The sequence below is a fragment of the Anopheles merus genome, chromosome 2R (genome assembly GCF_017562075.2).
Source record: "Anopheles merus strain MAF chromosome 2R, AmerM5.1, whole genome shotgun sequence".
NCBI classification, from domain to species: domain Eukaryota; kingdom Metazoa; phylum Arthropoda; class Insecta; order Diptera; family Culicidae; genus Anopheles; species Anopheles merus.
The window spans coordinates 30,674,780-30,691,305 of record NC_054082.1 but is presented as its reverse complement, the minus strand read 5'-3'; the positions used below and the strand labels follow the sequence as shown (position 1 = coordinate 30,691,305).

Genomic DNA, 16,526 nt, shown 5'->3' with positions numbered 1-16,526 from the left:
GAATGTGTGCAGTTTTTTTGTTCTAAACCAAATTCAACCAAACCGAAATTCAATGGCAATGAATGCTTTAGTCAATTGTGATACTTTGTTGTGTTATGAAAAACAAAAAATCCCTTACCTTTGTAAAGATAAAAAGGTGGATGAGTTGCCGAAGCCACAAACGTCTTCTTCTTCTTCTTCTGCTTAGTGTTCTTTGAATGGTGTAGCAATAGCAACTCTTGCTTCAACAAAATTGAATCTTAGTATTTTCTCAACACACCATAGAGATTTGCATAATTTTTTTTTTTTTCATAAACTAATTTTCCAATGAGCCGGTCTCATGGTACAGTCGTCAACTCGTACGACTTAACAACATGCCCGTCATGGGTTCAAGCCCCGAATAGACCGTGCAGCCATACGTAGGACTGACTATCCTGCTATGGGGGGAAATCAATAAGTCACTGAAAGCCAACCCCACAAGTGGGTTGGCAGGCCTTGACCGTCATCGGTTGTTGAGCCAAAGAAGAAGAAGAAGAAGAATTTTCCATACAAATGCATGCTTGTTAATTAATCCGTCAGCTACCATCAAGCGTTCAACTAAAAACATGCCAAATAAACAGTGCTTTAGTATTGAGTTCTGACTTTACAACCTGGCGATTATACTGAATTAAGCCGAATAGTAAATCGTTTCAGTTTCGAGTTTTTTGTTCTTAAAAAGGCATCTCATTTTTAAACTAAAGCAAAGGCTGCGCTGATCTCACTTTTTAAGCTAAAGCAAAGGCTGCTACCGTGATTGTCATAGATTTGTCAGTTCCTCTCAAAACCACGACAACCACACGTTTTGAGACATTGCGAATGCAGTGAGCCATTCTTTCGCGATGGAACCAGGATTTGTAGAAGGAAACTATCATCAAAAATTGTCATATAAAATGTGTGAGTTGTCTAGAAACAGTATAATATGCGGCCGATTGCAAACATGTACCAAAAGCTAATGCTTGAATTTTTAACAATTTTGGATTCTAATAATCTGCCCATAACAACATTCTTCACTCTTGAATACTTCCATTTCTTAATTTCCGCAGTAGGCTCTGCCTTCATGGACTTTACGATCGATGGCGGAAAATAGCAATTTGCAAGCTAACAGCCATTGGTTCCAAGTCGATCGTGTTCCAAAACGAACAAAACGTATTGTTTAGGGATTCGAGAAAGCTCGATAGACAATTTTATGAATTTTAAGTAATTTCGAACTATTTCAAAGCTAAACACAGTATATTATTAGGCTGCTCTGGTAGAACAGTCGTCCACTTGTACGACATGCCCGTCATGGGTAAAAGCCCCATTTGGTCCATGTCCCCATACGTAGGACTTAACTATCCTGCTATGGGTAAACATTAAGTCATTCATTAAGCCAAGCCCACTATTGGTACGCAGGCCTTGACTGCAAACGGTTGTTGTGCAAAAGAAAAAAAGAACAAAAAAGTATTCACACACTAATTGCTTAAAATTCACTTGCTAGGCCATTACGACTGTTCGCAGTCTGTGCGTAAATACGGCTAATGCTCCAATCGCACATCTTCTTCGACCTTAACGTTTTACACTGTTATCAGCCTTTTCTACGGAGGACTTCCGATCCGAACGCTTGGACTTAAAAGCGCAGACACGTCTTCCGTTAAATCTCCCAATCTCCTGCCCTCTAAGCTAGCCACGAATAATAAGTCTTACGAAAGACTGGTCACTCTAGTAAGAACTAATCGACAAATTACGAATATTGCATATCTTTAACTCGGATCTGCCGTTTGCCCAAGAAATCCGACACACTATCCGCAATGATTTCCCTACAAAACTTACCTATTCATCAAAAAATTGTTGCATTTAGTAGTTACGCTTTCACAGTTCAGTAGTTACTTATTTTCAGGCAAAGCCTTAACGTTGTTTTTTACGAACACACCTTACTCGTTGAACGATTTTCACAGAGCACTACAGAGCACTTTCCAATCTGGAAGGTATTCGAACGAAGGACAAAACACGACTAACCATAGCCATTACCTTCCGCTAGAACCTTAACTCAGACAGAGCCTTCTATGATCCGAAGAATCACAGAACAAAAGTATCATTTCGTATCCTTACTTCACGTATGGCCGCCTACTGCGCCTTAAAACAACTCCTTCCATTCGATAACTACAAACGCACAGTTATGAATTCTTCCTTTCGTAAACCAAATTTCATTACTTCTCCCATTTTCTTTCGCTGCACAATCAATGGACTTTCTTATTGCATTGCCCGACCGTTTGTCGTTTTATTGTTTACCACTGTTTTAAGTTGCCTCTGTATCTACCACACTAAATATGATAATAGCTCTCTGTTCAGATGTCTCCCTTACCTTCCTTGTCTTTACCTATCGGTTTCCTTTTATCTAACAACTCAACACACACATTGCATTACTTACAATTTATATATGGCATCACGCGACGGCAAGCAAGGTAGCGAAAAAAACGGAAAGAAAAGAAACTATTCAAAGGAACTACGTACAATCGATACTGTAAAGTCTAATGACGGGAGTACAAACAGCAGCGATGTCTGTAAACTAGGAAATAGATGAATAGTCTTGAGCTAAATAAGAATCGACCGATTCCCATTGCTTTGGTATGATAGCGCTAAAGTCAAATCTGATTCACAAGGCATAAACTAACTTTGTATTATTATTATCATTATTATTTTTTACTGTTTACTCCACAAAGACACGCAACATGGCCACGAAATGATATCAATACTTATTAAAAACAGAATCCACAATCTCTATTTTCCTAACGATATAAAATATGCTCACGAGCAAGGTGATGGTATGAGTTGTTGTAGAGTGATTAGATTAGTTTCTTGGTTTTGATTTTGTGAACGAAATCATATTGTTTCCATCGAATCGTCTCCGTGAACTGAACCAAACATTTTGGTATTCTAGTCACTACTAACATTGGTAAAGTTAAGGTCTCACAGTTGCATAAAACCTTACGGCAAAAATGTTTTATGAATGAATTATTGACGACTTACGCTGTACTAACTACCAAGAAGACTAATATCGGTGGCAACTAAATATGGCATATACTTTATGGAATACTACAAACAAAATGAGTTGTCGGCTTTATTTGAAGACCACAAACCAACCGAACTACCGAAATTCCGATAAGAAATCCTTTTGCTACACTCACACTAACCTTGACACAAGCATATAACTGTACGCCTAAACTTTCTCTTTTTGTTTTTTTTAATTAAACCAAAATTTGTTACCGAAAAGGATCGTTTTTTTTGTGCATTGTTTCCGCAACAGCCGTCTGCCGCTGAGTGTCAATCTAGATATTTATATAGCAATTTACACAAGTGACTAAATGATTGCTTAACATACACGCTCTGCATATCCCTCATGCTGTCCCCGTATTGCTGTGTCCGTTTCTAGCTAGAAATCGCAAAAATGGCAACATAGACCGAACTTAGATAAGTCAAAAACGCAGGTTGTTTACCGAACTATCCGTTTTCTGTGATGAATCAACGGTTTGATATGGCGAAACATGTACAGACATGCTGCTAAATATCAGTTTTTTTTCTTTTTGTTGCTTGTCTCTTTTTGGTACAATTTTGAGTTTCCCTAGATCCGTCCTACAAAAGATCATTCCTCGCGTTAACTGTACAATCTCTGTATTGTTTTGTACATATGGTGGGGCCCCCTCTCTTTTGTAGAGTAGGCAATACACACCGCACTCAAGATGCCCATTTTGCTTTATGGACACATTTCAATTCACAAAATTATCTAATCACAATTAGGATTTATAAATAAATATTATATCTCCCCTAGCGGAGCCAACCGTTCCCCATTACACACTCTTAAACTCATCTTACATAGCCTCAATCCGAAACATCAATCGAAGAACTTCCTTCTTCTGGTGGTATTGTACGGTTTGGTACTTCCAACGATTTGTTGTATCGCCTCAACTATTGTTTTTGGGGAGTCTAACTGATACTTCAATCTTCCCCGCTGGCAATCCTTTTCGACGATGTGTCTTATTCCGCTTGTCTGTAGCGACACTCCTCCGTATTACACCGACACGCCAGTGAACCTTTTTTCACCGCCCAGAACTTCTCCCCGTAATCAAAGCTGAAATAGATCAATACAAAGCGTTAAAATCAAACGAACCAAGGAAAAGTACGAAAACACACACACACACACACACGCATTACCATATTTCTTCCTGAACTCCAATGTCTTGGCAGGCAAACAATGCTACTCTTGGATGCCGCTGGTCCTTATGATCGTAGTACACGGATACGGGCGAAACATTCGGCTGGCAGGAATGGTTAAAGAAGCGGCTCACATTTCCGTACGTACTGGCATCGAGGCAGTACTAAGTGTTGAGAGTATGAAACGACGGTATGCACGCACAATTAGACACGCTGTTGGTAATTGGTACGCCACTCAACTTACCCCATTGCCCAGATCAAACAGGTAACTATCATCCAGCCGATGGTTAGCCGCTTCGTCCGGAAGTATCTCTCCGACATACTCGACCAGAAAGGTGCCCTTCGGGATCGGTACCATCGTGCGTACGCCCCAACCCTTCCCAGGGATGTAGCACAGCTGCAGTGGTACATCTAAACCATGCTGCACGACCCTGTTTCGACATGAACGCAGATTACAGTCACACAGATCGCCACATTCGGTGATTATTGGCGGATCGAGGTAGTTGAAATCGTTCACCAGCCGGCCATCGTTCGTATACCAGGTACGCTCCGAACACAGGCACTCCGAATCCATCGACGTACAGGTACTGTTAGCGAGAAGAGAGATACAATAAGAAGCAATTACTATTAACACTTTCGGCAATTAAAATGCTACGTAAAACATACTAATACAAGGTATTACAATATGTAATGGTAATATTCAGTGGGAACCAATTTACTCACCTGTCTACGCAGGAGCAAACGTGCATGTTGCGGGCGTCAGTGTCAATTGTTACGCGATAGTCGATCTGCACATTGCTTTGAATGTACTTTAACTTCGGCACGGTAAGCTGACGTTCGTTAGCACCCCGGGTATAGTACACAACCTGTATCGGGTGACGTTCTCTGCCATTGGAGATATCACTGTAGATTGTATTTAGAGAAAGAAAAAAAACGAAACGATGAGTGTGATCAGGTCTAATATCAAAGCAGATTGTATTTCACTGTAGTCTGAATCATACCTGCAGATGATGTGCGTTTCCTTCAGGTTATTTGATAGGTTGCGCATTTTCACGTTCGCTGCTATAATGTTGCCACACTCACTGTTCGGATCAAGGATAATGTCCTGCGGCAACTGGTTTGATGTGTTACGAACGTTCAATGAAGCACCCATGGCTAGCAGCACTACACAAATTTCGGCATGGCCCTGGCGGCAAGCAATATGTCTGCAATCACAAAGAAATTGATTATTATGTGTTTAAAAAGCTGTACCTACAACAAAACAAATACAAAAATATGAAAAAGGAGGAAATTTAGCAATACATGAACATTGAGCATCTTTTTATTTCTAAAAGAAGCATGCCGTATGGCGCATAAGTCACTTAAAGAATTTGGTAAAACAAGCGACGAAACTTTTTTCTCTGTGTTTTATGAAAAAATTAACAAGCTCAAGAAGCTTACAAAACATAAAATTACGTTACATTCCATGAGAAACTAGCCATTCATCACCAAATTGTGTAAATTAAAAAAAGAAAAGTCACTAATACGCGAATTTTTCGAAAAAAAAATAATAAGTGCCAAAAAAATTAAAGACATTTTAATTATTTACTACTTTAAAACTACCACGATAAAGCACTTCTGTGGTACTTACAGCGGTGTCTCGCCATTGCTATTCTGCAAGTTTGGATTGCAGTCCTTGGTCATCAGCCGGTACAGCGTATCGGAGCAGCCGGACAGGGACGCCCAGTGAAGGGAGGTGTTATTCAATCGATCGCACACATTCACATCGGCCCCGATCGAGATCAGCTGCTCCACCGTCTGCTTGTGGCGGTTCTCAGCGGCCCACGCCAGTGCCGTCCAGCGCCCATTATCGACCGCGTTCACAAACGCCATCAGGGCGCGTGCCGTCAGCCGCTGTCTAGCGCACTCCAGTATCGTACGCACCGTATCGTGCTGACCCTGCTTAGCCGCTAAATGCAGCACGGTCATACCGTACGGGCCCTTGACCGTTGCGTCCGCCCCGCTGTCCAGCAGCAGTTTTACGATGTCACTTTTGGAGCCGACCACCGCACGCATCACCGCCGTATGCAGCTCTCGATCGAAGATGTTCAGATAGTCGACCGAGCGGGCACGGCACATGATCAGATAGGCCATCGCCGGTGTACCGTAACTACACACCACATGCAGACAGGTCCCATGATGGTACTCCCGAAACCGTGTCTCGATGTCGAACCCGGAAGCTGCAATTATTAGGGAAGGGAAACAACAATGACATCAGTACCAGGGACAATGACTGCTAACAATCTTCACCCCCCCGCCACACTTACTGATAATCTCCGAGACTAGTGCATCATCCTTCTTCGTGCAGACGGCATTGGTGAAATCCTTCGCCGTATGACGAAGCTTTGCCCCTGTACTGCTGGCGCCCGCCGTACTGCCGGCGTCTTTTGCCGAACTTGTTCTACTGGCACTTGAACTGGCGCTAGAGGAAGCACTAACACCACTACCATTTTTAGAGCTGTGGTCTGTTGCTAGCATGTTCTTTACGCTGCTCGGCACCAACGATTGAACGGTCGTACGGAAGCTATCTTTCCCGTTGGATGGTCCGCTGATACCGTTCGTGCTGCTACTGCCGCCGCTACCTGTTTTAGAAACCGTCATTTTGGCCGGCTTCCTACGATGCAAAAGCGAGTGTTTAGTTTAGTTGGTCATTGTTAATTTTGGGACGAAAAGCCCGCTTTGCTCGCTCATACTTACACCATACTCTTTCGAGAGGGCAGCAGCACTGGTGGCGATGTGAGCTGAATGTTCACCTCGATTTCTCCGTTCGGACACTCTTGATTGCAGTGCGGACATTTGAGCACCAGCGTGGGGGCAGCATGGTCACCGGGACGGGCCGGATTGTACGGTGTGTTGAGCGTGTACTTGTCCGCACATTTCGGATGAAACAGATGTGCATTTTTACACATGGCAAAGTTACCCTGGGAAAGAAAATACAATTCAAAATTAGTTCCATTCCATTTCGTGCTGCAAACGCGGCAATGGGAACGCTATAACATGGGACTAAATAACATTGCTTCCGCTTGCTAGTTCAAAGATGATAGACATTACATCAATAAGATGCATTTTTATACCGAAAAAACCCATGAAACCACAACATCCTTTCATCTCGTGATCCTCGCGTCTGTTAAACAACATTTGATTCTATTTGATTCGAGTTTTGCTTTCCTATGTTTGCTCTAAGCACGTGTACCGATCATAACCAAAGAACCCCGGCCTCGCCGCCCGGCTACAAAAGATTGGGTAAAAACTACATTCTTGATTCTTTGCTCCATTCCTCACGCCAGTGCGCAGAAAAACAGTAAGTCGACCGAATTCTAATAATAAACGCATGGCGGAACTACCTCCCTGCAGACCTTCCCCTCCCTGCTACAACTGATTCAAATCTTTGTGTTGGCCACGGCAAGGGTCCGACTGGCCGCAATACGATGTGTGTGCACGGGGTACCGATGCAAACACTCGATGCAATGTGGGATGTTGTGTTGAAGCACAAATGAAAATTGCAACCGATCATAAAATGGTTTACGCCTCGCCCGTCCCTCCTTCCGACAAACATCTGCTGATGCATTTCTTTTTCCAGGGTCGTGAGAAATGTACATTTTACGGGATGAACAACTCACACGCCCCAGCTTTCCTAGTGAATGTGGTGTTACATAAAGCAAACTATGAAAAAACATTAAGGCAATGTACCAAATTAAAATTATAACACTAAAAGCTACTAATTTACCTGCGTACAAAACCATCCACAAATGGCACAGCAACCGTGGTCTTCCAGCCGCTTCCGGTGCATGTTGCAAAGCAGCTGAAAGCTGACCCGTGCGCTCGGTCGCAGCATGTTCAGCAGATCGTTCGACAGCTCGTTGCAGCACCCAATCTGCTGGCCATCGATATCGTCCACCGCCGTGCAGTACCCATTGCCGACCGTTTTCGCCACGAATATGTCCGACTTTTGGCGGCAGTGGCAGACGAGCGAATCGGAAGCGCAACTTTCGTTCTCCGGCACTGCGGTCCGGGTGCTGGACGCTACCAGTCCGGATGTTGTGCGTATCGGTTGTCCTGATCCTGGCCCACCACCCAACATGATCTGTAAGCTCGGCGAGGTCGTACCGGGAAGGATTGGAGGCGTGGCGACGTTTTGCTGTGAGCGGGGTCGCTGCTGCTGCTGCTGTCCCACAGCCGGTGCCGTATCCTTTACGCGACGAACTGGCCAAGCATTTGTGGCCGGCCCACTCCGCGAAGGACCAGGCGCAGCCGGTGAAGGAACGGCACGGGAATCGGCCCGACCCGTCGTAGGTATGAGCGTAATTTCGCAACCTAGCCGCTGCAGCGACCGTTTGAACTGTTCCGTTTCCCTGTCCTTTAGCAACGTCGAGGCGGTAGATTTCGTCCCTGCCGTAGTGCTGCCAGCGACCGTTTTCGAAGCGGAAGACCGTGCGCCCAGGGTTGTCACAGTGGCAGGCAGTATCACTGCCGGCGAGGTGGATGAGCGCGATTTCCCGGCGCCATTCGCTGGTGCCAGCGGTGTCCTGCCACCGTTCGACTGCTTGCCCACTTGGCGCGCGTGTGCATTTGCTGCCTGGCGGCTAGCATTAACGGCCGATGATTTCGGCATGCCCACCGGACCGGATGGAGCCGTTACGAGCGGCACACGGTTCGCCGGACCGGCGGCGGAAGCGAGGGAAGCTTTGCGTGGAGGATTTTCCAGCAGCGTTTCCGGTTTGCGCAGGCGCAACGTAACGTTCGGCCGGCCCACCGTACCGATCTTCTGCGGCGGCACAAAGTCAGCCTCGCTGCCGCTCGAATCCGACTCGCCCACGGACATCTGCACGTCGAAATCATCCCCATCGGCACCGTAGCGCGGTTGCTGGGCGCTGGGACGCTGCAGGCCCAACCCGGCCATAAACTTTAACTTCATCTTGTCCGCCCGTTTCTGCTGCCGACGGTTCAGCTTACGGTTGTCATCGGTGCGCGATCGGTTCGCGGTACCGAGACGCATTGCGCGAACTCCCTGCAGGAAGGTATCCACGTCCGGACAGGGCGGTGCGTTCGCTTTGGCCGCCTGCCTTGCCCGCGCCTTTGATGCGGCCAGCCGATCGGCGGGCGACGGTTCGGCCGGTCTCCTGCTTTGCTGTTGTGGCTGTGCCGACGGTCCCGCTTCACTTTCCTTCTCCTGCGATGGCGGCAACCGTCTGGCGGACGAAGTTCCGGATGAAGCTGGTTTCGCTGTTGGTGGCATGGTCACCGACACCAGCGTTACATCCTCGCTGCTGCTACCGATCGTGCTGCTGCTAGCGACCGAATGTTCCACTACGTCTCGAGCCGGTTTGCGTTGCTTCTCCGGTTCCACCACCGAAACTGAGGGCAGTTCGTCCTCGTGCACCACCACGGCAGGGGAAGACTGCTCCGATCCGATGATGATACGCCCATTGTTGTGCTGCTCGAAGCCCTGGCGCAGCTCCTCGTTGGCGAGAATCTTGGCGGACAGCTTGATCGGACGCGACAGGCGCCCCTGCGAGTCCACCTTGTCACGGCGGGCCAGTGCGGACGCCAGGATACCGTCGCTGCCGTCCCTGGACACTCTGGCCGCACGTTTGTACGGATGTAGCGGAGGTTTGTCCGCGCTGGCAGCTCCGGGACCGGACGGTGTGGACGTAGCCGTTGGTGGCGTTGCTTCGGCGGTGCTTGGATTCTTCCGCTTCCTGCCACGCCGCTGCGGCACTTGCTGCTGAGGAGTGGATTTTTCCTGCTGTGCGGGTGTCACTGCTACCGTCACCTTGCCACCAGCGTCGCTTTCCTCTGGTTCTGCGGGAAACCCCGACCGGCTGGCACGACGCTGCTCGGCCGCTTCCACCACTTTGGCCGGCTCATCGCGGGCTGGCTTTTCACGCGCACGAACCACCGGCGGCTCGTTCGATACCACCGAAGCGGCAGCTGTCACCGACCGCTCCTGGCTCAATCGCTTCCGTCCCCGGCGACCAACGATCGACTTGTCGGCGCCGGTCTCCACCGTATCAAGCGACTCGTTCGCCTCGTCCGCTGACGGTTTCACCGTCTCCGAGGCACGGCGAGTCATCACGGTGGGCTGTGCCGGCAGCGTACCGGCATTTCCCTGCTGCTTGCTACGCAGACTACGGTCGGACTTGAGCGTGCCCTTCACCTTAGCCTCACTAGCTGGCCCGACCGAGGCACGCTTCTTGGCTGCCGCTCCATCGTCCACTTCTTCCTCCTTCACCACGATCGTGGATGGTTCGCTGGCTACATCGCCGTTCGGTTTACCATCTCCCGCCGCCCCGGCCGACTCCTTCTGGAAGCGCTGGGATCGTCTCTGCGAAAGCGTTGTGCTGGTAGCCGAGGCAACCGCAGTAGCAGCGGTGGCCACCACAGCGGCTCCCTTCTTGCTCCGTGTCGTTCGTCCGGCCGGCTGTTTGGTCTTGTCGGCGCCATCCTCCGTTGAGGTATTTGCTGACCCTGCGTCGGAGTGTGTTTCGTGTTCGGCAGGCTTCCTATCTTCCGCCGCCATTGCTTCGTCAGTCTTCGATTCTACCAGCTTTTTGTCCGACCGTGCCTCGTCGTCCGCCTTCGTTGGCGACCCGCTAATGGAAGACTTTAAAGCGTCGGAGTACTTCACCTCGCCACAATCGCCCGCAGACTGGTCGTCGTGGCTGAGTTTGTCACCCTGCAACGCTCCGGCCGCTTCTTCCTGTGGGTTAAACTTTTCCTCCTCGCTTTCGGTCACGTTTTCGGTGGGAATGGCCACCACGACCAGCGGTTCCGGTTCTGGTTGCTTTTCATCCGGCTTCTCCGATGACACCACTGCCGTACTGGCATCGTTATCTTTCGGTGGGGACGCAGTTTTCGCACGAACGTCAGCATTCGATTGCTCCGCTGCTATTTTGCCGTCCGACATACCATCTTCATCGTCTTCCTCGTCCTCTTTGGACGTTTCCGCTAGCTCCACCACCTCGTCCATCTCGTCGGTGTTGATGATGAGCACATCGTCTTCGTCATCTTCCAGCGTCGATGCGTCGTCCAGTTCCGCCACCGCAACGTGATCCTGTTCGTCGTGCCCCTCGGCAGCACTACTGCCACCGTCGGTCTGGTCGCCCTTTTCGCTACCCTCCTCAAGAGCAGGTTCCTGTTTGCTTGCTGATTCTGCAACGGAGACGCGCCCCGTACCATCTCCCTCTACTGCTGCTGTCTCGCCCTCGAACGTATTGCTTGACTTTGTCTCCAGTTCCAGCTCGTTGGTTTCCATCGGCACATCCGGCGCAACCGTCTCATCCGTGTCCCGTTTCAGCTGCTGCTGCTGCTGATCGCCGGCCGAGTCCTTCCCCTGGGCCAGACCCATCGAGGGACTCACACTCGCACTACTGCAATATGGCACCTCGAGCAGCGATGACTTTGTGTCCATCTCGTCTTCCGGTTTGCAATCTTCCTGCACGATTCCGTCCACCACCTCCTCCTCTTCCTCCTCCTTCTCTGTGCCCAGCTTCGCTAGGGCTGGTGGACTACTTTTCCGATCACCACCGGGCAGCAGCGAATCGTCCGACGGCTCCAGCCGATCCTCATCCACCTCCATCGCGCCGCCTGCAGCAAAGTCTTCCGCCGAGTCGACCTCGATCAGCTGGCTTAGCCCGAGCGCTTCCTGCAACTCCTCGCCGCTAATATCCTTCGCTATCTCTATCTCAATGTTGTCCTCTTCGTCCTCCCCGCCGTCCTCTCCCGCTCCGTTTGCTGTCTCGGGGGGCGTCAAGCAACCGTTGTCACCCAGCAGTGCCGCCGGTGATCTGCTGCCCTCATCCACTGCAACGTTGCTGCTGCCACTGTCGTTGCTGCTATTGCTGCCCGTTCCTCCCACCGTTCGGCGCCGCTCCCTCCTCGGAGTGCTTCCGCTAGCCGTGCCACTGCCGCCGCCGCTGGTCGCACCAGCACTCTTGCGTCCGTTGGTCTGACCGCTGCGCGTTCCACTTCCACCGCTACCCGCTTGCTGCTGCTGCTGGGGCAGACGCGTCCGCGATGCAAACTGATTGTTCTTCAGCGCTCGCCACTTGAGCGTTTCGTCCATCGAGATCTCCTCCTTCTTCGGGATGGCCGTCTCCTGGTTGAAGGCGGACGACATTTGATTCAGCAGATCGTCGATGAAATCCATCGTTCGCGTATGCTCGCGCTCGTGATTCTTTCGGCTAGTTTTACGCGACCCTTGCGCCTTCCGGCAGAAACAATCTCTAACGGGTGTGTCGCTTTCAGTGTAGCTCTGCTAATCACACACCATTCCCTCCCCTCCCTCAAGTTGCACGGAAAACCAATATCCAATTCCACGATCTGTTCCGTCTCACTTTCTTCCCCCCCTCTCGCTTCTTCAGTGTGTTCGTGCCACTAATTTTCACCCTCACTGAGTCACGCGCGTCACACGGTCGCCTCGATTCTCACACACCAACTCACTTTATTCTTCTCACTTTCTAACGCGACTCGCTCGCTCGGATGTATACTATTCATATCTCACATCTCGCATCTCACGGGCCACTTTCCGTGCGGAGTAGCAAAAAACAAACACCCGCTTCCGGGGCATTCCGCACGGTGTCTTTTACGGTTGCGATTGGTAGCCATAGAACACCATACCACCCCCTCGCTCTTTCACCCTTTGTTTCGGGGGCTGTTTTCGTATCCGTATCCACTAGCTAGCGACGACACTGCAGCATCATGGCACACTGCGCCTCGGCCCCACACTAATGAGAAGTGAACCACACAACCTGGGGGGGGATCGATCGCCCCGAGGATGCTCTGTTTATCGTAGGATGCTTCCCTCCCCGCACACCACTCCGCAAGCGTTGTCACACAGATAGATTGCCGATTGTGCGACACTGTCTTCACTGTTGCCAGGGCATCGAACACGCGCAATCATTTGCTTGCCTCATCCCCGACCGTGGACCGTTTGCTCTGCAACACATCAATTACACACAGCATCGAAAAGGGACCACTGTATCCAGAAACACAAGCAAACACTACACTGCACACTCACACACGTTCATGTACAAAGATACACACACACACACAAGAGAGACACACACACTGTTACGGTGCAAAACGCATCCTTGCTTTGCAGCCGCACGCAGTCCTTTTTTTCTGTGCCAGTGAGAAGGAAATGCAAGGACTAGAAGAAGAAGAAGAGAACGGAAATTATAAACACAAACACGTAAAGCTTAAGAAAGAAAAAAATCTGCACTCAATGCTGTCGGGCATGGGGGACAAACGAAGGAGTTTCGAGGTTGTGTGGGCACAACACACACACATCACCATCATCCCGTTTCCATTGCGCCATGCCATATGCACGTAAGAGGAAACCACGAGCAAACACCACGAAGAAGACACAACTCACACTCAGTCACAACGATCTCGCCCTTTCGCAGCTACAACACACAGGCACACGGCATGAAGGGAATGAAAAACCCTTCCAAGTGTCAAACTAATTCCAACGGGAGCAGGAGAACAAAAAAAACGCTTGCCGAGCACAAACACACTAGATTTCCCTTCGATGCGAAGATCGCCCAGCTGCCCCACACGCCCCACCAGCGCGCAACACTACTGGTGAAGCTGGGAAACTGTGCTCCCCCCTCCTCCCCCCAATAGCACAGGGGTGGAAGTGACAACAGACTTATTTTTCTGCAACTTTGCGTCCGTGTCCCCGTGTATGTGGCACGATGTGTGCAGCAGAACGAAGCAATCACAAGCGTAATAGAAGCAGCAGCTTCTTCGATCGCACAGCGCAGCATAGCAGCAAAACTAAACTATCCATCCACACACACACATGTACACATGCACACGACCACAGAGCACTTTTCGACCTGGGTAAATGGCTCTCGACCGTCGCATCAAATCAAGCGCACACACACTGCACACACTCCTTCTCCTGCTCTAGCTTTGCACGCTGATAAACGGTGCTGCTGCTGCTGCTGCTGCTGCTGCTCCTCTCGCACACAACACCAACACACAAACAGCACGCCGCACCACACAGCAAAAGCAGCAGCAGCAGCAGGCGGCGCTGTAACCTAGCTGCCGTGTGCCCTGTAGCTGAAGAACGACGATGAGTGAGCAGAACGAAGGCAAAATACGCATCCCCGCGGTAAAAAGCGTAGGGCGCGAGCAGTGGTGGAGGGTTTGCCGATCCGTGTAGTTCTTCTGCAGGGCCAATTTACGGTCGGCGATGGGTTAGGTGTGTGCGAAGAAGCATATTGGAGCAACTACCGTGTTTTCTTCTGCTTCTTCTTCCTTTTTATGCTCACTTCGCACCCATTAGCGCGTGTGGGCATCTATTACTTTCGCTTTCGGTTGCTCTCGCCTTTCGTTTTCGTTGCTTCTTGCAGCAGCACCACAGCAGAACAACAGCACAAAGGGAGAACACGACGGGCAGAAGATGTCGGTGGAGGTAGCGAATAAAAATTACAGCACCACACCACCACCACACACCACTGCCTTTTGTGAATGTCGCGCACTTTCGGGGTTGGATCGAATTTCCTGCACAGCATAAAAGATTACCACTTCTTATCGAAATCCCGTGCCTGCTTCCTCCGCCCTGGCTCCCTCTCTCTCTTTCTCGCTTTTTGGCCGTCTACCTCGCGGTCATACACTTTACGATGTACAGTTCCACACACACACACACACACACACACACACACACACACACACACACACACACACACACACACACACATCACACACGTCAACGGGGCAGCCTACTGCTCTGTGCTCAACAAACACGCACGATCACCTTCTTCGGTTGGGATATCATCATCATCATCATCACCATCATCACACGCCGCTGTGTCGTCGGTGAATCTTGCAAACGCGCGCGCACACACATATACACCAGCGAGGCGCACACACAGGCGCGAGAGTTAGCAAAGCAACCCCTCAGCAGCAGCAGCAGCAGCAGCAGCACAAGCACCCCAGCAGCATATCATCAATGCCAATCTGCTCTCTCTGTGTGTTGTCCTCGTCTCGATAATATTATCATCACCTCTCGACGCAATAGCAGCCCAACCCCACAACCCGCGACACCCTTCGGGAGGGAGCGCATTTGCACCCACAAATTAATGCAAAAATTTCGACGACTGGGTGCACGGCAACGATAGGAAGGAATGGATTTTTCCCTTATGTCGCGATTACTACTGCCGTGTACCCTTGCTCACTAACCACCTTTAGTGCACCCCGTTGCCTCATCGATTGATCCTCACCACACATAACTGGCCGACATTTTCTTTCGACTGCCTTCCCCCTCCCTCCCGTTGCTGAACAGCAAACAATAAACCACACCACCACCGCGCACCAGCAGTTTCGAGATGGAACTGTTCACGCAAAGACACTGCCGGGGATAAAATAAGCTACCTTTTTTTCTGCTCTTCCTTCTTCTGCACTGGGCGACCCCGCAGCCCCCGGGGGAACCTCTTGAGCAGGGATTGTGCTGCTACACTACACTACACTACACACACATACACACAAACACACACACTTCACAGTACCAAGAGTCTAGTCGGGACGATCTCTACCCCGATATTGTGTCTCTATTGCTACTTGCGACCGTTCCGCCGTTGTTCGCAACAAACCAAACCCGTCGTGTTCCTTCTTCTAGCACCCACACAGGATTTGGCCCCAACTAGCCCGCACTTTCGTCTCTCTTTCTCGCTGACTTTGCCTACACCACCCCTCGGGGGGATGTCTTTTCCTGCTGTGCGTCGGGAACCCACCGAAAACGCACCCGAGACGAAGAACGGTGTGCCTTTCAATGCTGGATTTTCTTCGCATACTCTCTTTGCAGCAGGCACGCACACGCACGCACGCCGTCCGTGTAGCTGTATGGGTGCGGAGCGTCGATAAGCACGTTGTTAAGGGCTCTGGCAGGAACGCAAGAGGCAAGAGTGCAAAGAGTTCACCCCCTTGCATGGCGTCTCTTTCTTCCGTTCGTGCGTCAATCCGCTCATTGCTACTCGCTCATGCTCTCTGTGTTTTTGCAACTTACCACACTCTCTCACACACACACTCGCACACACATGCAGGTGTGGAAAATCACGTAGTCCTCCCCTGCAAATCGAACTTCTTTTTCCCGCAGAATGCTCAAGAAGCAGCGCAACACGATCGAACGCGTGCATTACATTAGGGGGGGGAGTGGAATTATAGGGGTTGCAGCATATTTACCAGCCAGCGAGGATCAAAACAGCGCTTGGGAAACGGATAACGGTGACGCATGCAGCATGCCGGCCAAAGGGGGTTGAAATTTTGTTTCGATT

At 49.9% G+C, this 16,526-nt stretch overlaps 1 protein-coding gene across 8 annotated transcripts; it reads right to left on the bottom strand.

Annotated features, from left to right (window-relative positions):
* Window positions 1-2,250: 2,250 nt before the first annotated feature.
* Window positions 2,251-16,474, bottom strand: LOC121587701. 8 transcript variants are annotated; one of them, XM_041904742.1, is made up of 10 exons: window positions 16,435-16,474; window positions 7,973-13,396; window positions 6,943-7,166; window positions 6,513-6,859; window positions 5,837-6,425; window positions 5,208-5,411; window positions 4,930-5,109; window positions 4,451-4,793; window positions 4,207-4,370; window positions 2,251-4,123 (listed from the first exon to the last, which is right to left on the bottom strand). In XM_041904742.1, exons 2-10 carry the CDS (start codon window positions 12,392-12,394, stop codon window positions 4,030-4,032), a joined length of 6,567 nt encoding a protein of 2,188 aa, XP_041760676.1. In that variant the 5' UTR covers window positions 12,395-13,396; window positions 16,435-16,474; the 3' UTR covers window positions 2,251-4,029. The 8 variants fall into 8 exon arrangements, with proteins under 8 accessions (XP_041760676.1, XP_041760669.1, XP_041760670.1 ...); XM_041904735.1 differs by lacking the exon at window positions 16,435-16,474 and adding an exon at window positions 15,628-16,033; XM_041904736.1 differs by lacking the exon at window positions 16,435-16,474 and adding an exon at window positions 15,879-16,033.
* Between the last annotated feature and the right edge of the window lie 52 nt (window positions 16,475-16,526).